The sequence below is a fragment of the Sarcophilus harrisii genome, chromosome 2 (genome assembly GCF_902635505.1).
Source record: "Sarcophilus harrisii chromosome 2, mSarHar1.11, whole genome shotgun sequence".
Lineage (NCBI taxonomy): Eukaryota > Metazoa > Chordata > Mammalia > Dasyuromorphia > Dasyuridae > Sarcophilus > Sarcophilus harrisii.
In genome coordinates, this window is record NC_045427.1 from 367,448,118 (window position 1) to 367,465,337 (window position 17,220).

At 32.8% G+C, this 17,220-nt stretch overlaps 1 protein-coding gene across 2 annotated transcripts in view; it reads right to left on the minus strand.

The window, feature by feature from the left end:
- AK7 (adenylate kinase 7) overlaps positions 1–17,220 on the minus strand; it is an 88,119-nt gene that overhangs the window by 61,216 nt on the left and 9,683 nt on the right. For both annotated transcript variants that reach the window (XM_031953296.1, XM_031953297.1), the window contains 2 exons: positions 15,620–15,714; positions 2,097–2,207 (listed from right to left, as the gene is read on the minus strand). In XM_031953296.1, coding sequence (XP_031809156.1) covers positions 2,097–2,207; positions 15,620–15,714 — 206 coding nt within the window. The remainder of the gene's footprint in view (positions 1–2,096; positions 2,208–15,619; positions 15,715–17,220) is intronic.

The window sequence follows — 17,220 nt, forward strand, 5'->3', positions numbered from 1 at the left end:
CTTGACATTCTTTATATAAAACCAGAAAACAAAAGAAAATTGCAATTAAATGAAGGACAGTGTAAAGGTTATCCTTGGAGAGGAGTTAATTTTATCATGTGTTCATAATTAAAAAGAAGCATCATTTCATGATACATTAGATTATATCTTATTGCTATACTCATGATATACCAAAAAAAGATTCATAAAAATAACTGACTGATGCACTAACAAATGTTATAGAGAATGAGAATATAAAGAAATTCTATGAAAAATTCAGTTATAATCCTCCAAATGAAATCAACTTAGAGTTAAATTCTCAGTAACTTCCAAATAAGTATGAGCACAGGAGGAATAACAAAAAAATATAGTGGAAATCATGATTTGAATAAGAGATTTCAAAGATTTACAGATTACACATTAGTTCTATCATTACACATCAAGAATATATACCTAAAAAAGACAGTTGGAATGTACAATATAAGAAGAGCTCTGAATGACAAAGCAAATTGATTTTATTTGTAAAAGATAGGCAACAAATGGTTATCTTTGTTGGAAACATTTGAAAATTAGCTATGTATAGTTAGGCTTTTGACTTATTAAGAACATAAAACCAAAATTAATACTAAATCAGGGGACAGAAAAAAATAGGACATCACATAAAATTAAGGTAATTCTAACCTGACCAATTTATGCTGCCAATGAACAAAAAATTTAAAATGAACAAAATAATTGGCATGTGTGAAGTTATTTCCATTTCTTAAAGAAGTATAATGAATATAATAAATCAGATACCTTGGGGAGGAAATCACCTTAGTCATTGAAACTTTTGACTTTCTAAGTGGAAACTCAGTAGAGTGACAAGTCATATGCTTCAATATTTCAATAGATATATGGTTTATTAATGTGGTTATTTTCTCTAATGGCAAAGATCATAATACAGTTGTGCCTTTTCATTTTTTACAACTCTTATTCATAATTTTCTATACTTTTTCAAGAGGTTTCAACATCTCAGAGGACTTTCTCTACATGTTTTGATATCATGGGAATATTGGTGCAACACTGAAGACTGTCCACCTGTTATACTTTGTTTTCAATAGATGACAACAGATGACTTTCCTACATTTTCATTTCCTAGAGGCTGAATGATACTTTGGAAAAAGTTTTCGGATGAGAGGAATAGGGGTTCACATCACTTCTCTGACACGTAATATCTGTGTGATCTTGGAAGGTCACTTGGCCTCCTTGAGTCTTAATTTCCTCATTGGTAAAATGAAAGGGTTGAATTATAGAGGGTTTATGAGTCCCTTTCAATTGTAGATTTTTAATCTTATGATCTGCTATGTTACTTCTTATAAGTGAATCATTGTCAACAATGTGTTGCTGTAGCTAAAACTTTTTATCTCTAGATTGTTTTTTTGGATCACGTGAAATTCTGCTTCTTTAGAGACTATGATCTGTCATGATCTGAAGACATATAGCCTTACCGGCAGAATAACGATATTAAAAATTTTTTTTGTTTGTTTCTTGAGACAGGAATCCATAATATGAATTTATTAAATAAGTTTAAAAAAAAAAACCAGTTTTATTAAATTAAGTCTAGTCTAGTTTTTTTCTTACTTGCAATGTACCCTAAAACCACTTGGTGTCACCTTCTAGCTACTGTTCTAAATTTGTTAGCTTCATTCTCCCTTAATATGGGAGGAAAAAAAGATCTAGTCATATGTCTAGGAATGACTGTTTTATTAACTGTTTTATTCTAAAATGTTTTATTAACTTTCTAACTGTCTTACCAATGCTATATTCTGCACAGAAGAATGGTGTCAAAATATATTATTTTCTAACTATACCTTTCTTCAACACTAAAGAAGTTAAATAATAAGAAAATATGCATCCCTTGATGTAGCTTTTAAGCTGCTATGTCAAATTTAGTAATAAATAAAGCAATGAATAAAATAAATGACTGAATGAATAAATAAGGAACAAAAAAACCCAAAAAAACTTAAAAATTGAAAAAGAAATAGTTGAAGTTGGGAGAAAATATCCAACAACATTTAAAATGACTGACTAGAAAGAATTTTTCTTCTTTTCCATAGTATTCTTGATTTTAAACTTACATTTTTTCCAGTTTTTAGGACCAATTTTTCAGCATTTATGTGGTCTAAAAAATTAGGATGAGGTTTTCTCCTACGATAATCCTCTTCACTAAAGGGAATTTCAAGGTCTTCCTGTAAAATAAAAAGCAGATCTTGTAAATTTGAACCACTTATATTTTCTATACTAAATATTTATAACTACATTTAGTGTTTTACAGTTTACAAACTGCTCTTCTTAAAACAATCCTGGAAGATAGTATTATAATTCCATTTTAAATGACTTTTTTAAGCTCACACAGTTCTTCAGGTAACAAAGCTATGATTTAAACATACTTTTTGAATGATTCTAAGACCGAAGTTTGTTCCCTTAAATACAACTATTCCAATCTAATTAGTTAACATAGGCCCACACAAAGCTTTAAATTCTATTTTTCACTTCAAAATTCTTCAAATTATCTTATTAAAAATGATTTAGTCATGTTTTTGTCAAAACATACAAAATATTTCCTATTTCTATTAATTTATATAAAATTTCACATTTTATGGAAAATGTTTTATTCGTATTCATATTTTAACAAAATTCTAAAATAGCAAAATTATGCTCTTTTCTTCTCAATACAAATTTGCAGAGCCAGTGTTAGAAGGATATACCAACTTTTCTATTGTGTCTTATCACTGTCATGGTATTTGGTAATGAATGGCACTTAAAGACTTTATGATAAAAGCATTTAATACAACTTCTCAGTGGGAGAATCAACTAGAAAGAGAGGGTTATGTTCCAAGCTCCCCTTCTTTCTATAGTCCTTGATTTATCTATTACTTGGCCCCTAATTGGTACTCAACCCTTCATTTATAAGTAAATTCCTAAACTGGGAGGTAAAATTTCTTCTCCATCATTCATTATGTCCCCTGCATACTAGTCTCATCTCTACTTATTATTTGCTCAGAGTCAATTCTTTAAAGTGTGACTTCAAGATTCATTTCTTTTGGCAATATGAGATTTTCAAACAATCCGAAGATTGATCCTTAAAATTAGTGGGATGCAGCAAAGAGCACCGGATCTGGAGTCACAGAGCCAGGTATGATTTCTAACTCTGCAACTAATTTAAGATCTTAAGAGAAATCACTTCATTTCCCTGTGTCTCAGTTTCCTCATCTAAAACACTAAAAACTGATTAATGACTTTAAGTTTCTGCAAGCAGATAGTTCTCAAACAATCAAGGCATACCACTTCATCACCTTATTGTCTTTGACTTATTTCCCATCAGTTAATAGATGCTTATTAAATGTTTATTTTATATCCCAGACACTATTTTAAAAAGGCAAAAAATAGTTTCTGCTCTCAAGAAGATTAAAATCTAATTTGGTAGACAATATGCAAACAAATATATACAAAGTAAGCTATATTCTGGATGAATGAGAAATATTTAAGAGAGGGAAGACACTAGAATTAAGAAGGGTTGAAAAAGACTTCTTAAAAGAGATGGGATTTTAGTTGGGATTTAAAGGAAGCCAGAAAAGTCAGTAGGCAGAGATGAAGAGAGAGAGTATTCTAGGCAAGTTAAGACAGAGAAAATGCCCAGAGACAAGAGGGGTGGTATTTATCAAAGTGTGAGGTGGAATGTTAGCAAAAAGGTTAGTGTCACTGGATCAAAAGTATCCAGTTACAGAAAGGAGGTGAGTGATTGTGGTGGAAAATAAGATATAAGAAGGCTGAAAAAAGTAGGAGGAAACTAGATTATGAAGGCTTCTGAATATCAACAAATGATTTTGTATTAGAGGTAATAGGGAGACACTAGAATTTATTGAGAGATGGGTATATAGTTGACATGGTTATTAGGCCCATGCTTTAGGAAAACACTGATGGCTAAATGGAGAATGGATTGGAGTGGGGAGACCTTAGTTAACCTTACTAGCATATAACTGCAATAGTCTAGGTGGGAAGGGGTGAGGCTTTGCACCTAGAGTGATGATAGTGTCAAATGAGAGAAGGAAGCATACTTGAGAGCTGTTACAAAGGTGAGATCAATAGACCCTGGTGAGAGATTGAATATAGGAAGTGAGAGCTAATGAGGAGTGGAGGGATAACACCCAGACTGCCAGTCTGAGAGACTAGGAGAATGGGGTTGCCTTCACCTGGGGAAGGTAGAAGAGAAGGGTTTAGAGGTAAAGATAATGTGTTCAGTTATGGGTAAATTTAGTTTAAGATGTCTACTGGACATTTGGTTTGTGATGTCTAAAAGTTATTTGGAGTTATAGGATTAGAAGTCCTCAATGGATCTGCAAATCATCAGCATAAAGATGGTAATTAAATCCATGAAAGTGATGAGATCAACCAAGAAAGAAGGAGAGAGGGATAAGAGGAACCAGGACAGAACCTTGAGAGACATTTATGATTACAGGGAGATATGGATGAGGATCCAGAAAAGAAGCCTGAGGAGTAGTTAAGTAGGCAGAAAAATGATATCCTGAAAACCTAGAGAGAAGAGAGCAACAAGGAAAAGGCAATCAAGTATAATGGCTAGAGTGCAGTTAAGGAGAATGAGGACTGAGAAAAGGCCATTGGATTTGACAAGAGCTCATTATCAACTTTGGAGAAAGCAATTTCTTTAAAATTGTCTGAAGTTGGATTGTAAAGGGAAAAAGAGAGTTAGAGAAGAAGTAGAGTCACCTATTGTAGACGGTCTTTTCAAAGAGTTTAGCCACAAAGCATAGAAGAGATATGGGATGATAGTGGGAACGAAAGGATCAAGTGAGGGATGGGAGAGACATGAGGAAGAGAATGGGATAATGAGTTAAAGAGATGTGGTAGAATTATCTAGCATTAGTGAGGGTCCAATTGAGATTATGTAAAATAAATCTGAGTGATGTCAGAAGAAACAGCTATAGCTGCCCCAAAGTGGAATTAGCTATATACAGCAACAAGAAGATTATGTGAGGATCGATCAACTCTGATAGCCCTGGCTTTTTTCAACAATGAGGTGATTGAGGCCAATTCCAATAGACTTGTGATGGAGACCACCATCTGCATCCAGAAAGAGAAAAAAGAACTGAATATGGATCATAACATAGTATTTTCATCTTTTTTGGGGTTTGCTCACTTTTGTTTTCTTTTTCATTTTTTTTCTTTTTAATCTGTTTTTTTCTTGTGCAGCATGATAAATGGAAATATGTATAGAAGAACTGCACATGTTTGGCACTTTCCCACTAGGGGAAGTGGTGGGGAAAAGGAAAGGAGGAAAAATTTGGAACACAGGGTTTTGCAGAGGTGAATGTTAAAAACTATCGTTGCATATATTTTGAAAATAAAAAAACAATTATTAAAAAAGAAGAAAGCAAAGAAAAAATGGAATTAGCTTGCTTAGAGAGATGTTTGAGTTTCCCATTCTGGGAAGTAAAACATCAGTTATTTCCTGCTTTCTCCTAGCCAGATGGTAGAATGAGTAGCTTTCCATTATGCTAGTTGATATATTCTCAAGAAAATATAAACTAATTTGAATATTAGTTAAATTATTAAGGATATAAATGTAGTAAGAAAAATCTTATATGATTCTAAAACATCATTTACTCATTTTGATGAGGTGGGCCATTGCTTTCATCTACTAGTGTAAAAGCAATCAAGGTTAAAGTGTGCTCACAAAAAATTCCTTCTGGTGTTTAATTTAGTAAGATGGGTTAATTAATAACTTATAGAGAATATCTTTAGGTCAATGAATTAAAGCCTCATGATATCTGAACTTCCCTTTTATCTCAGTTCAAATAAATCAATATATGGAAGGGGGAAGGTTGAAAAGTCTTCATGTAAATGGTGGCACCTAAGCTAATCCTGGAAGGAAGAGGAGGATTCTAAAAAGAACAAAAGAGGAGAGAATGCATTTCAGGAAAGAATTGCAGAGAGGAAGAGAATGAAGTTTGGTTGGAGTCATGGCTAATCATCCACTTTGACCTGTAACAGAATTGAAGAATGGGAATAATAGGAAATAAAGCCAGAAAATTGTCTTAAAAGTCAGATTGTACAGAACCTTGCTGTTATTGTTGTTGTTGTGTGTCCTTTATTCTTTTTTCTTTCTTTTATGGCAGTGAGTTTACTTATTTTTAGCACACATTTCTTTATGGATCATGTTGAGAGAGAAAAATCAGAGCAAAAGGGAAAAACCAGGGGAGATATTTTTAAAAACACATAAAACAGAAATGAACATACCCTGTGTTGATTTATATTCAGTTTCCTTAAATTTTTTTCTGGATGCAGATGTCATTTTCTGTCTAAAGTCTATTGAAATTAGTTCAGATCATTGAACCTCTGAGAGGAATCAAGTTGGCATCCACTCCTTTTCCAATTTTTTACACCACAAAAAGAGCTGCTACAAACATTTTTGCACATGTGAGTCCTTTTCCCTCTTTTAATGATTTCCTTGGGATACAGATTCAGTAATGGCACTGCTGGATCAACAAGTAGGTACCGTTTTATAACGCTTTGCATATAGTTCCAGATTGCTCTCCAGAATGGTTGGATCATTTCACAAATCCCCCAACAATGCATTAGTGTTCTCTAGTTCTTCTTTGGTCATAAATTCCTCTCTTCTCCAAAGATCTGATAGGTAAATTATCCCTTGTTCCCCTAATTTGTTTATGGTATCATCCTTTATGTAACCATGTAACATGTAACCATTTTGACCTTATTTTGGTATAGGGTGTGAGATGTATGCAGATTTTCTGACATATTATTTTCCAGTTTTCCCATCAATTTTTCTCATATAGTGAGTTCTTATTCCAGAAGCTGGAGTTTGGGTTTTTATCAAATACTAAATTGCTATAGGGCTTGATTATTGTATTGTGTATATCTAATCTATTCCACTGATCCGTCATTCTATTTCTTAGCCAATACCAAATGGTTTTAATTACTGCTGCTTTATAATATAGTTTTAGGTTTGGTACTGCTAAGCCAATCTCCTTTGTATTTTTTTTTTTCATTAATTTCCTTGATATTCTTGACCTATTGTCCTTCCAGATGAATTTTGCTATTTTTTTTCTAGTTCTATAAAATAATGTTTCGACAGTTTGATTGTTATGGCACTGAACAAGTAGACCAATTTAGGCAGAACTGTCATTTTTATTATATTACCTTGGCCACGGTTCAGCCTCGGTTCATAGTTACCATGAACAACTGATATTTTTCCAATTATTTAGATCTGATTTTATTTGTGTGAGAAATGTTTTATAATTGTGTTCATATAGTTCCTGGGTTTATTTTGGCAAATAGACCCCCAAGTATCTTATTTTGTCTACAGTAATTTTAAATGGAATTTCTCTTTCTATATCCTGCTGATGGACTTTGTCAGTAACATGCTGATGATTTGTGTGGATTTATTTTATATTCTCCAACTTTACTAAAGTTGTGAATTGTTTCCAGTAGGTTTTTGTATGATTTTCTAAATATATCATCATATCATCTGCAAAGAGTGATAGTTTTATTTCCTCATTGTGTATTCTCTTTCTTTTTCTTTTCTTACTCCTAAAATCAACATTTCTAGTACAATTTTAAATAATAGTGGTGATAATAGGCATCTTTTTTTTTTTTTTTTTTTTACCCCTGATCTTACTGAGAATGTGTCCAGCTTCTCTCCATTACAAATAATGCTTGTTTTAGATTTTAGATAGATACTGCTTATTATTTTAAGGAAAGCTCCCTTTATCCCTATGTGCTTTCTTAGTGTTTTTTAATAGGAATAGGTGTTGCATTTTGCCAAAAGCTTTTTCTGCATCATTGAGACTGTCATGATTTCTATTTATGGTAATAGTTTTCCTGATATTGAGCCAGTCCTGCACTCCTGGTACAAATCCTACATGGTCATATTGTATTATCCTAATGATAATCTCTTTGCTAATATTTTATTTAAAAATTTTTGCATCATTATTTATTAGGGAAATTGGTCTGTAATTTTCTTTCTCTGTTTTGGCTCTTCCTGGTTTAGATATCAGTACCATATTTGTGTCATAGAAGGAATTTGACATTACTCCTTGTTTACCTATTTTTCCAAATAGTTAACATAGTATTGGAATTAATTTTTCTTTAAATGTTCGGTAGAATTCATTTGTGAATACATCTGGCCCTAGAGATTTTTTCTTAGGGAGTTTGTTAATGACTTGTTCAATTTCTTTTTTTTTTTAATATGGGACCATTTTAGTATTTTATTTCCTCTTTTGTTAACCTGGGCAATTTATATTTTTGAAAATATTTATCCATTTTGGTTAGATTGCCAGACTTGCAATAGAGTTCAGCAAAATAGCTCCTAATTGTTGTTATAATTTCTTTTTTGTTGGTGGTGAGTTTACCCCTTTCATTTTTGATGCTGGTGATTTAGTTTTTTTCTTTCCTTTTTCTGATCAAATTAATCAAAGGTTTATCTATTTTGTTAACTTTTTTTTCATAAAACCAACTCTTAGTTTTATAAGTTCAATAGTTTTCTTAATTTCTATTTTATCTCTCCTTTGAGTTTCAAAATTTCTAATTTGGTAGTTAATTGAAGGTTTTTAACTTGATCTTTTTCTAGCTTTTTTTGTTGCATGCCTAATTCATTGGTTTTTTCTTTCTCTATTTTATTTATGTAGCTATATAGAAATATAAAATTTTCCCTAAGAACTGCTTTGGTTGCATCCCATAGGTTTTGGTATGTTATCCCATTATTGTCATTTTCTTAGATAAAATTATGGATTATTTCTGTGATTTACTGTTTGATTCATTCATTCTTTAGAATTAGATTATTTGACTTCCAATTGGTTTTTAGTCTGTTTCCCTGGCCCTTTTTTGAATATAATTTTTATTGCATTGTGATCTGAAATATACTATTTCTGCCTTTTTGCATGTGATTGTGAGGTTTTATGTCTTAGAACATGGTCAATTTTTGAGTATCATGTACTGCCAAGAAAAAGGTATATTTCCTTCTTTTCCTATTCAATTTTCTCCAGAGATCTATCATATCTAGGTTTTCTAGGATTGTATGAACTTCCCTAGTTTCTTTCAATTAGATTTGTCTGATTCTGAGAGGGAAAGGTGGAGGTCCCCTTCTAGAATAGTTTTGTTGTCTGTTTCTTCCTATAACTGGCTTAAAATCTTCTCTAGGAATTTGCCTGCTCTACCACTTGGTGCAAAAACATTTAGTAGTACTACTTCATCATTTATGTACCCTTTATCAAGATGCATTTTCCCTCTTTATCTCTTTTAATAAGATGTATATTTACTTTTGCTTTATCTGCGATCAGAATTGCTACCCCTGCAATTTTTTACTTCAGCTGACATAATAAATTCTTACCTTTACTCTGTATGTATCTGTCGAATGTGTTTCTTGTAAACAATATATTTAGGATTCTGCTTTTTAATCTACTCTATTTGCTGCAGTTTTATGGGAAAGTTCATCCCATTCATATTAAGAGTCATATTAACAGCTTTGTATTTCCCTCCATCCTATTTTCTCCCCTGTATATACTTTTATTCTCTCATTCCATTCTACCCCACTCACTACCTTATCTTTCCTCCCTTCTCTTACATTTTTTTTTTTTTTTTTTTTTTTTTTTGCGGAGGCAATTGGGGTTAAGTGACTTGCCTGGGGTCACACAGATAGGTAGTGGTAAGTGTCTGAGATCAGATTTGAAATCAGGTTCTCTAGACTTCAGGGCTGATGCTCTATCTACTGCACCACCTAGTTGCCCTTTCTTCTCTTACCTTTTTTACTAGTGTTTCTGCCCTCACTTCAATCCTGTTCTTCCTTTTTCTTTTCCTCTTTCTCCTCCTACTTCTTTATACGATTAAATAAATTTATATCCTCAATTGAATGATTAAGTTATTCTCTCTTAGAGCTAAAACTGATAAGGTCAAGCTTCAGACAATGCTCATGACCCTCCCTTTTTTCCCTCATTGAAACAGGTCTTTTGCATCTTTTCATGTGATCTAATTGGCCCATTATACCTCCCCTTTTCTCTTTTTCTACTTTGGACTGTCTCCCACCCCTTGATGTCTTTTTCTTTGATGTTATCACAACAAAGTCTATTCACAACTATACCTTCAGTCTATGTGATGCCCTCCTTTGTCTGCCCCAGTGACAGATACAGTTCTCAAGAGTATACAGATATTGTTTAACCTTTAAATATATATTTTCTCCTGTTTACCTTTCTGTTTCTCTTGAGTCCTGTATTCATAGATTAAATTTTATGTTTAGTTCTGGTTTTTTCAATAGAAATGATTGAAAATATCTTATTTCATTGAAGTATCATCTCCTTCCCTGAAAGATGATGCTGAATCTGGCGGGGTTGTTTATTCTTGGTTGTAACCTTAGATCCTTTGCCTTCTGGAATATGGTATTCCAGGATCTCTGATCCTTTATTGTAGAAGTTGCCAAATCCTGGATAATTCTGACTATTGCTCCTTGATATTTGCATTGTTTTTGTCTAACAACTTGCAGATTATAGTTTTGGAGTTTCATAACAATATTCTTTATAGGATCTCTTTGCAGAGGTGATTGATATATTCTTTCAATGAATATTTCCCACTTTATTTCTAGAATATCAGGGCAGTTTTCCTTAATGATTTCTTGTAAAATGCTATCCAGGTGCTTTTTTTGGTCATAGCCTTCAGGTAGGCCAATAATTTTAAAATTGTTTCTCCTGGAGCTATTTTCCAGTTCGGCTGTTTTGCCAATGAGATATTTCACATTTTGTTCCATTTTTTCATTCTTTTTAGTTTATTTGACTGATTCTTTGTGTCTCATGTGTCCTACATTCTTGAAGAGGACCATTACATCAGGGAGGTGATGCCATGACATGTGAGTTGGATGTAAGCAAGGAGGGAGCTTTGCAAAGTTACCAGCCTCACATTCTGATCCAGAACCATCTGGATCCAATAGTAAAATACAGATCAGGATGCCTGGAGATAACCCTGTGTTCAATGAGGACCCTGGCCTTTTTAAGCTGAGATTTTAAAAGGTCTCAATTCAACTGAGGCAATATCTATTCAGTTATTAAGGCTAGGTTAAGAATTGAGGCCAAAAAAATGGCCTTTTTAACCTCATCAAAAAAAAATTAATAATAATCCAATTTGGGAGGGAAAGACTTTTTAGGTTTCTGGCCAAAACAGAAACAATGCTATTTACATTCACTCTGAGTCAAGCAAAGCCCAAACAATGACCAAGCAAAGCTTGGCCTGGGACTTGTTATTGGCCAATCAATGAAAGTCAGAGAGATTTGGGTTTAAGGAATTATACTGAAGAAAGAAATGTAGCTGGTAAACCCTAAGATATCTTGGGAGATTTCAGTGATATTCATTTTAACAGAGTACCTGCAGGTAAGGGTATGATTCATTTATACTAAACTGTGTGTAGAACTTGTTGTTAGTCAGTAGGAAAGTAAAAATTTATATATATATATAATTAGTTTGTTCATTTTTTTCACTGGTTACGTATTTAAAATTAAAGAATTAATTTCTATCCTTCAGCAGCAGAGCTTATAAAATTGCCCTACCATTTCCTACCACATATTTGATAAGAAAGCATTTTTATTTTATTCTTGCTGGGGCAACTGGGTGGTACAAGGAATGCTGTCTAGAGTTTAGGAGACCTGAATTCAAATTTGACCTCAGACACTCTCAGGGTCCTCAAACTTTTTAAATAGGGGGCCAGTTCACTGTCCCTCAGACTGTTGGAGGGCCAGACTATAGTAAAAACAAAAACTTTGTTTTGTGGGCCTTTAAATAAAGAAACTTCATAGCCCTAGGTGAGGGGGATAAATGTCCTCAGCTGCTGCATCTGGCCAGCGGGCTGTAGTTTGAGGACCGCTGCTCTAGGGTATGGGACCCTGCTGAGAGGGAGTACAGAGACCACCTCGACAAGTGATGCACAATAAGTTGTCTGCCATGTTGCAGAAACACCCTTGTTGAGCAAAGAGCAGTGATTTGTGACCATGGGAACAAGTTTCAGTTTGAGGGTCACAGCTTAGTTGCTTGTAAGTAGGAATGTCTTAACAGGGCCTCTCGCCTGTGAGTGGGTTACTGGAATGGCTGGATTGGCTCTCCTCTCATTGGCAGATACCATACATACACAAAGCCCACAAGCTGCTTCTTTCAATGGTGATTGAGGATTGCCTACTTTTCAGGTGCTGATCACGCTTGCAAAAATGTGTATCAACAAGGCTGTACAGCATAATAAACTAGAGCGTTTTTCATATTCTATGAGTTTCCCACCTCATTCATCTCTCCTCTCAGATCAAGGGGCTCAAAGACTTTGAGCTCTCAATCAAGAGGGCTACAAGACACTTATTAGCTTTGTGACACCAGGCAAATCACTTATTGAGCAAATCACGATTTGCCTCAGCTTCTTTGTATATAAATGGGTATAACATATTATAAATTATAATTTATTTATATTTTAAATATAATATACCCTGCAGGGTTGTAATAAGGATCAACTGAGATAATTATAAAGACATGAAGAAAAGTACCTGGAAAATACAGTAATCACTATATAAATATTAGCTCTTGTTATTAGCTATTATTTTAAATAAAAATACAAATAAACCAAGACAAAATCAGACTTAAGGGCTGTTCAATTTCAAATCTTTGTAGAAATATAAGTCTAACATCAAAATTAAGCTTCTACATGATTATTATACATTATAATTTTTCTTATTTGTAACTTATCTCACTTAAAATGTTATTTATATTCAACAAAATTTGTAAAATAAATATTGAGGTCTTGCAGATAATAATAAGCATATAATTTTGCTGGATTGCTTTTAATTCTTACAGAAAATTCCATGTGAAATATTCATAGTTCTCCTATAACTTGTTTTCTAATTTTATATTTAGGATTTCACAATTATGGTAGAATAAAAGCTTGTATTTTAAAATTATAATGCTAGTGAATACCTAAAACAAGATTTGAATTTGGGCCTTTCTGATTTTGCAACTCAATGGTTAATTCACTCTGATACCTAGTCACCCCATGGTAAAGTAAGAGAAACAGTTTTACCTAAATACTGACAAAGTACAACACTCATTTATGCTAAAAAACAAAACAAAACAAAAACAAAAAAACCCTATTAAAGATAGACAGGGAAAAATCTTTTTTAATATGATAAAAAGTAAAAACCAATTATGCAATAAAGATACATGAGAACCTTCTCACTAAAATATGAGGGCAAAGCACCCCTCTTTATTATTTGATACAGTTCTAGAAATACTAGCAATAATGGAAAGAGAAGCAAAGGCATAAAAAATAACAAATAGGACACAAAGCAATGTCTTGTGGCTGGTAACATGATGCATTACCTAAAAAAATCTTAGGGTATCAACAAAGAGACTAAATGAGGCAATTAAAAGATTCAGCCAAGACTATAAAATAAAACAAGAACAATTAGCATTTTTATATAACCACCAAAATCCCAGAGGCAGTAGGAAGTTGTATTTTATTTCAGAGGCACTGGAGAGCCATGTAGACTTTTTGAACAAGAGATTATCATGAACTGATCTGTATAATAAAAGAATTAATTTTTAGTACCTATACAGTGAAGACTAGAGAGAGGAAAAACCTGGAAATAGGAAAAGCAATTAGAAGATTATTATAATAGGCCAGGTAGGTAGTAATAAGTAGAATAATAAGCATGTGAGTGGAGAGAAGGGAATAGAAAGATTTTGAGGAGGTAAAATTAACAGGATTTAGAAAATTATTGGATTACAAAGTAATAGTGAGTTGGTGGGAAGGGTAAAAGAGGGAAAATTTCAAGAAGACTATAATTTTATAAAAATGGGTGATATGAGAATGCTAGTGCCCTCCACAGAAATAGATAGTTTTGGAGGTTGAGAAAATTTAGAGAAAATGACAATGATTTTCCTTTTGAACCCTAAATTCTTGAGACGCATTCAAGTATAAAATTTTAGCAAGCAGAGATATAAGGTTAGAATTTAAGAGTAAGCTTGTTGTTGTTGTTCATTTGTTTTCAGTCATGCTCAATTCTTCATGACCCATTTGGTTTTTTTTGGAAGAGATATTAAAATTGTTTTGCCATTTCCTTCTCCAGTTTATTTTACAGATGAGGAAACTGAGGCAAACAAATTGAAATAATTTGTCCAGGGTAATACATCTAGGAAGTATCTGAGCCCAGATTTGAATTTAGGAATATGTGTCTTCCTGATTCCAGCTTCAGTGTTCTATTCACTGATCCATCTAGCCCCTTGGCACATTCATAATGTGGACTCAGTAAAGTTTTTAATATCATAACTTTGTTGATGAAATAAGAATAATTTTGTTATACTCTTCAGGGATGCTCAATAGCATAAGAAAATCACCAGAAGAATGGTAATAGAGAGGTTATTCAGAATTGAAGAAGTCTTTCAGATAGGAAATTCTAGGATAGTACCTAGCAAACTATTAATGTGGAAGACCACAGGGTAAATACTAGGTATAAAGGCAGTAGAATGGAAGAGATTAATTTGAAGAATATAGAGTGATAAAGGAATTAAGATATCTTGATGAAGGAAAAGTATAGATTTAGTGTGAGAATATGTAAAAAAGGTGATAGGAAATTTTTGTGGGAGAGTAAAACTTCAAAATACAAAACTTTGGAGATGTTATAGCTCCAATGATGGCATGGAAAAGAATATACTAAACATCAGCCTTTTTAAAACAAGGATGGATCATTTTCCTCATTTAGCCAACCAATCAATCCTTTTCTTGAAGTGATAGATAAATATCCAATATGGTCTATGGGAAGATATAGAAGATAGTAGGATTTTTTCCTTTGAGAAATGTTTAGTCAAATGGAAAGGAAAGAATAAATACACTTTAAGAGGAAATCAAAAATATTTACAAAATAAATATATAGACAAGTTCAAAGTCATATATACTGAATATATATTAGTGTGCAAATAAAGAATAAAACAGCTACATAACCAAAGAAATATAGAGAATGCAGCACTATACTTTTATTTATTTAAGAAGAAAGCTTACAATCTCATGAGAGTTATATTTAATAGAGTTCCAAAAATTGTTAAAGAAAATTCTCTCAAGTGCTTAAGAAAATCCCTACTATAAGTTAATGCCTAAATGCAGAAAAATTTATTTAAAAAACCTGGAAGAATTTAAAAGAAAGCTTTCAAATGTACACAAATGTCTAGGCTCTGAGAAAATGTGGTATAGCAAATTATTTTTAGGTTATCCCAAATTAATAAGAACTTCAAAGAAACAAGTATATGTGCAAGAAAATTCCACATAAACCAGCTACAATTCTGGAACATTATTTCTGACTCTCAGGTCTTATAGCATTTTCTTCGCCTCTCTTCTACATATTTTCTGTTTTACTTTACTGATGTTTACATGTCTTCTCTGTCTTATTAAACTTCAGGGTAGAGATATCTTATTTTTTTTTCTAATACTTTTAGCATTCAGGATTGGACCTAGGTAGATATTGGCAATATTAAATAAACGCTTCTTAAAAGAATAGGTGGCTAGATAAAAAGATAAATACAAAGATGGATGAGAAAGTGAAGGTTTGTTACTCACAGGATCAAGGGGTTTAGATCTTGCCCAGGTCATCATGGTTGATAGTAAGATAAATATCTTTCGCTTTTCAAAATGGTTTGTTTCTTCACTTAGTGCTGTAATGAAAAAAAAAAAGTTTATTACAAGCACACTTTATGTACAATTATTTGTAGTTATTATTATCAAAACTGTTTCACAAGAAGAGGAAGCCCTTTTTACCAAGACAGGGAGAACCTTCCTATATATTCAAGTGATATCATTCCATCCTGTCCTCTAGAGCAGATTGCCCTTTATTATACCTACTCTTTTACCAGTTTTCAGTCTCTTCCTGTCTACTGGAGGTAGACACTTCATACATACCAATGTCTTCCTCATCCTTACAAAAAAAACAAAAAAACAACTCTTACTTGATCCATCCATTCCCACCATCTATTGTCATCTCCTCATCTTCATGGCTTAAAGTCTTTGAGAAGACAGTCTATAATCACTGCCTCCATTTCCTTTCCTCTCACTCTCTGCAGTCTAGCTTCCAATATCTTCAATCAACTGAAATTGCTGTCTCCAAAGTTACCACTGATTTAATGGCCTTTTCTCAGTTCTCATCCTTTTTAAATCTCTCTGCAGTTTTTGACACTATCAATAAATCACTCCTCCTGCATATTGTCTCATCTATAGGTTTTTACAATATTCCTCCTTCCTGGTTTTTATACTATATTAATGCTCAGTCATTAATTTTCTTCATCTTTGCTAGATCTTCAAACAAGTTGCACCCATTATCTACTGGTATCCCATAAGGCTCTGTCCTGGGTTCTCTTCTCTTTTCCCTCTATACTTTATCACTTTGTGACCTTAGTAAGCCATCATGGACCACTTTTCATTTCTATACACATCATTCTCAGATCTATTAATTTTTAATTAAACATTTTATTTTTTCAATTACATATAAAAACAATTTTTAATATTCATTTAAAAAATTTTTAGTTTCAAATTCTCTTCCTCTTTGCCTCTTCTCCTTCCTCATTGAGATGGCAAGCAATTTGATATAGGTTATACATGTGCAGTCATGCAAAACATATTTCCATATTACTTATGTTGTAAAAGGACCAGATCAAAATTTTTTAAAAATAAAGCTTAAAAAGGTGCTTTGGTCCTCCTTCAGACTCCATCAGTTCTTTCTCTGAAGACAGCATTTTTCATCATCAGTACTTCAGAATTGTCTTGGATCATTCTACTGATGAGAACAGCTTTTCTTCAGTTGATTGTTTTATAATTTTTTTTCTGGTTCTGCTCACTTTTCTTTGTATATTTCATGTAAATCTTTCCAGGTTTCTCTGAAAGTATCTTGTCATTTTCTTAAAGTACAATAGTAAGTCACAATCATATATCACAAATTGTGTAGGCATTCTCTAATTGATGAATATCCCCACAAATTTCCAATTTGCCACCAAAAAACCCTGCCACCAATGGTTTTTTATGTATAGATCTTTTTCCTCTTAAAAAAATCTTTGAGTTACAGACCTAGAAGTGGAATTGCTGGATCATAGAGTATGTATGTACATTGTTATAGCCCTTTGGGCATAATTTCAAATTACTTTCCAGAATGACTTGATCAGTTCACAACT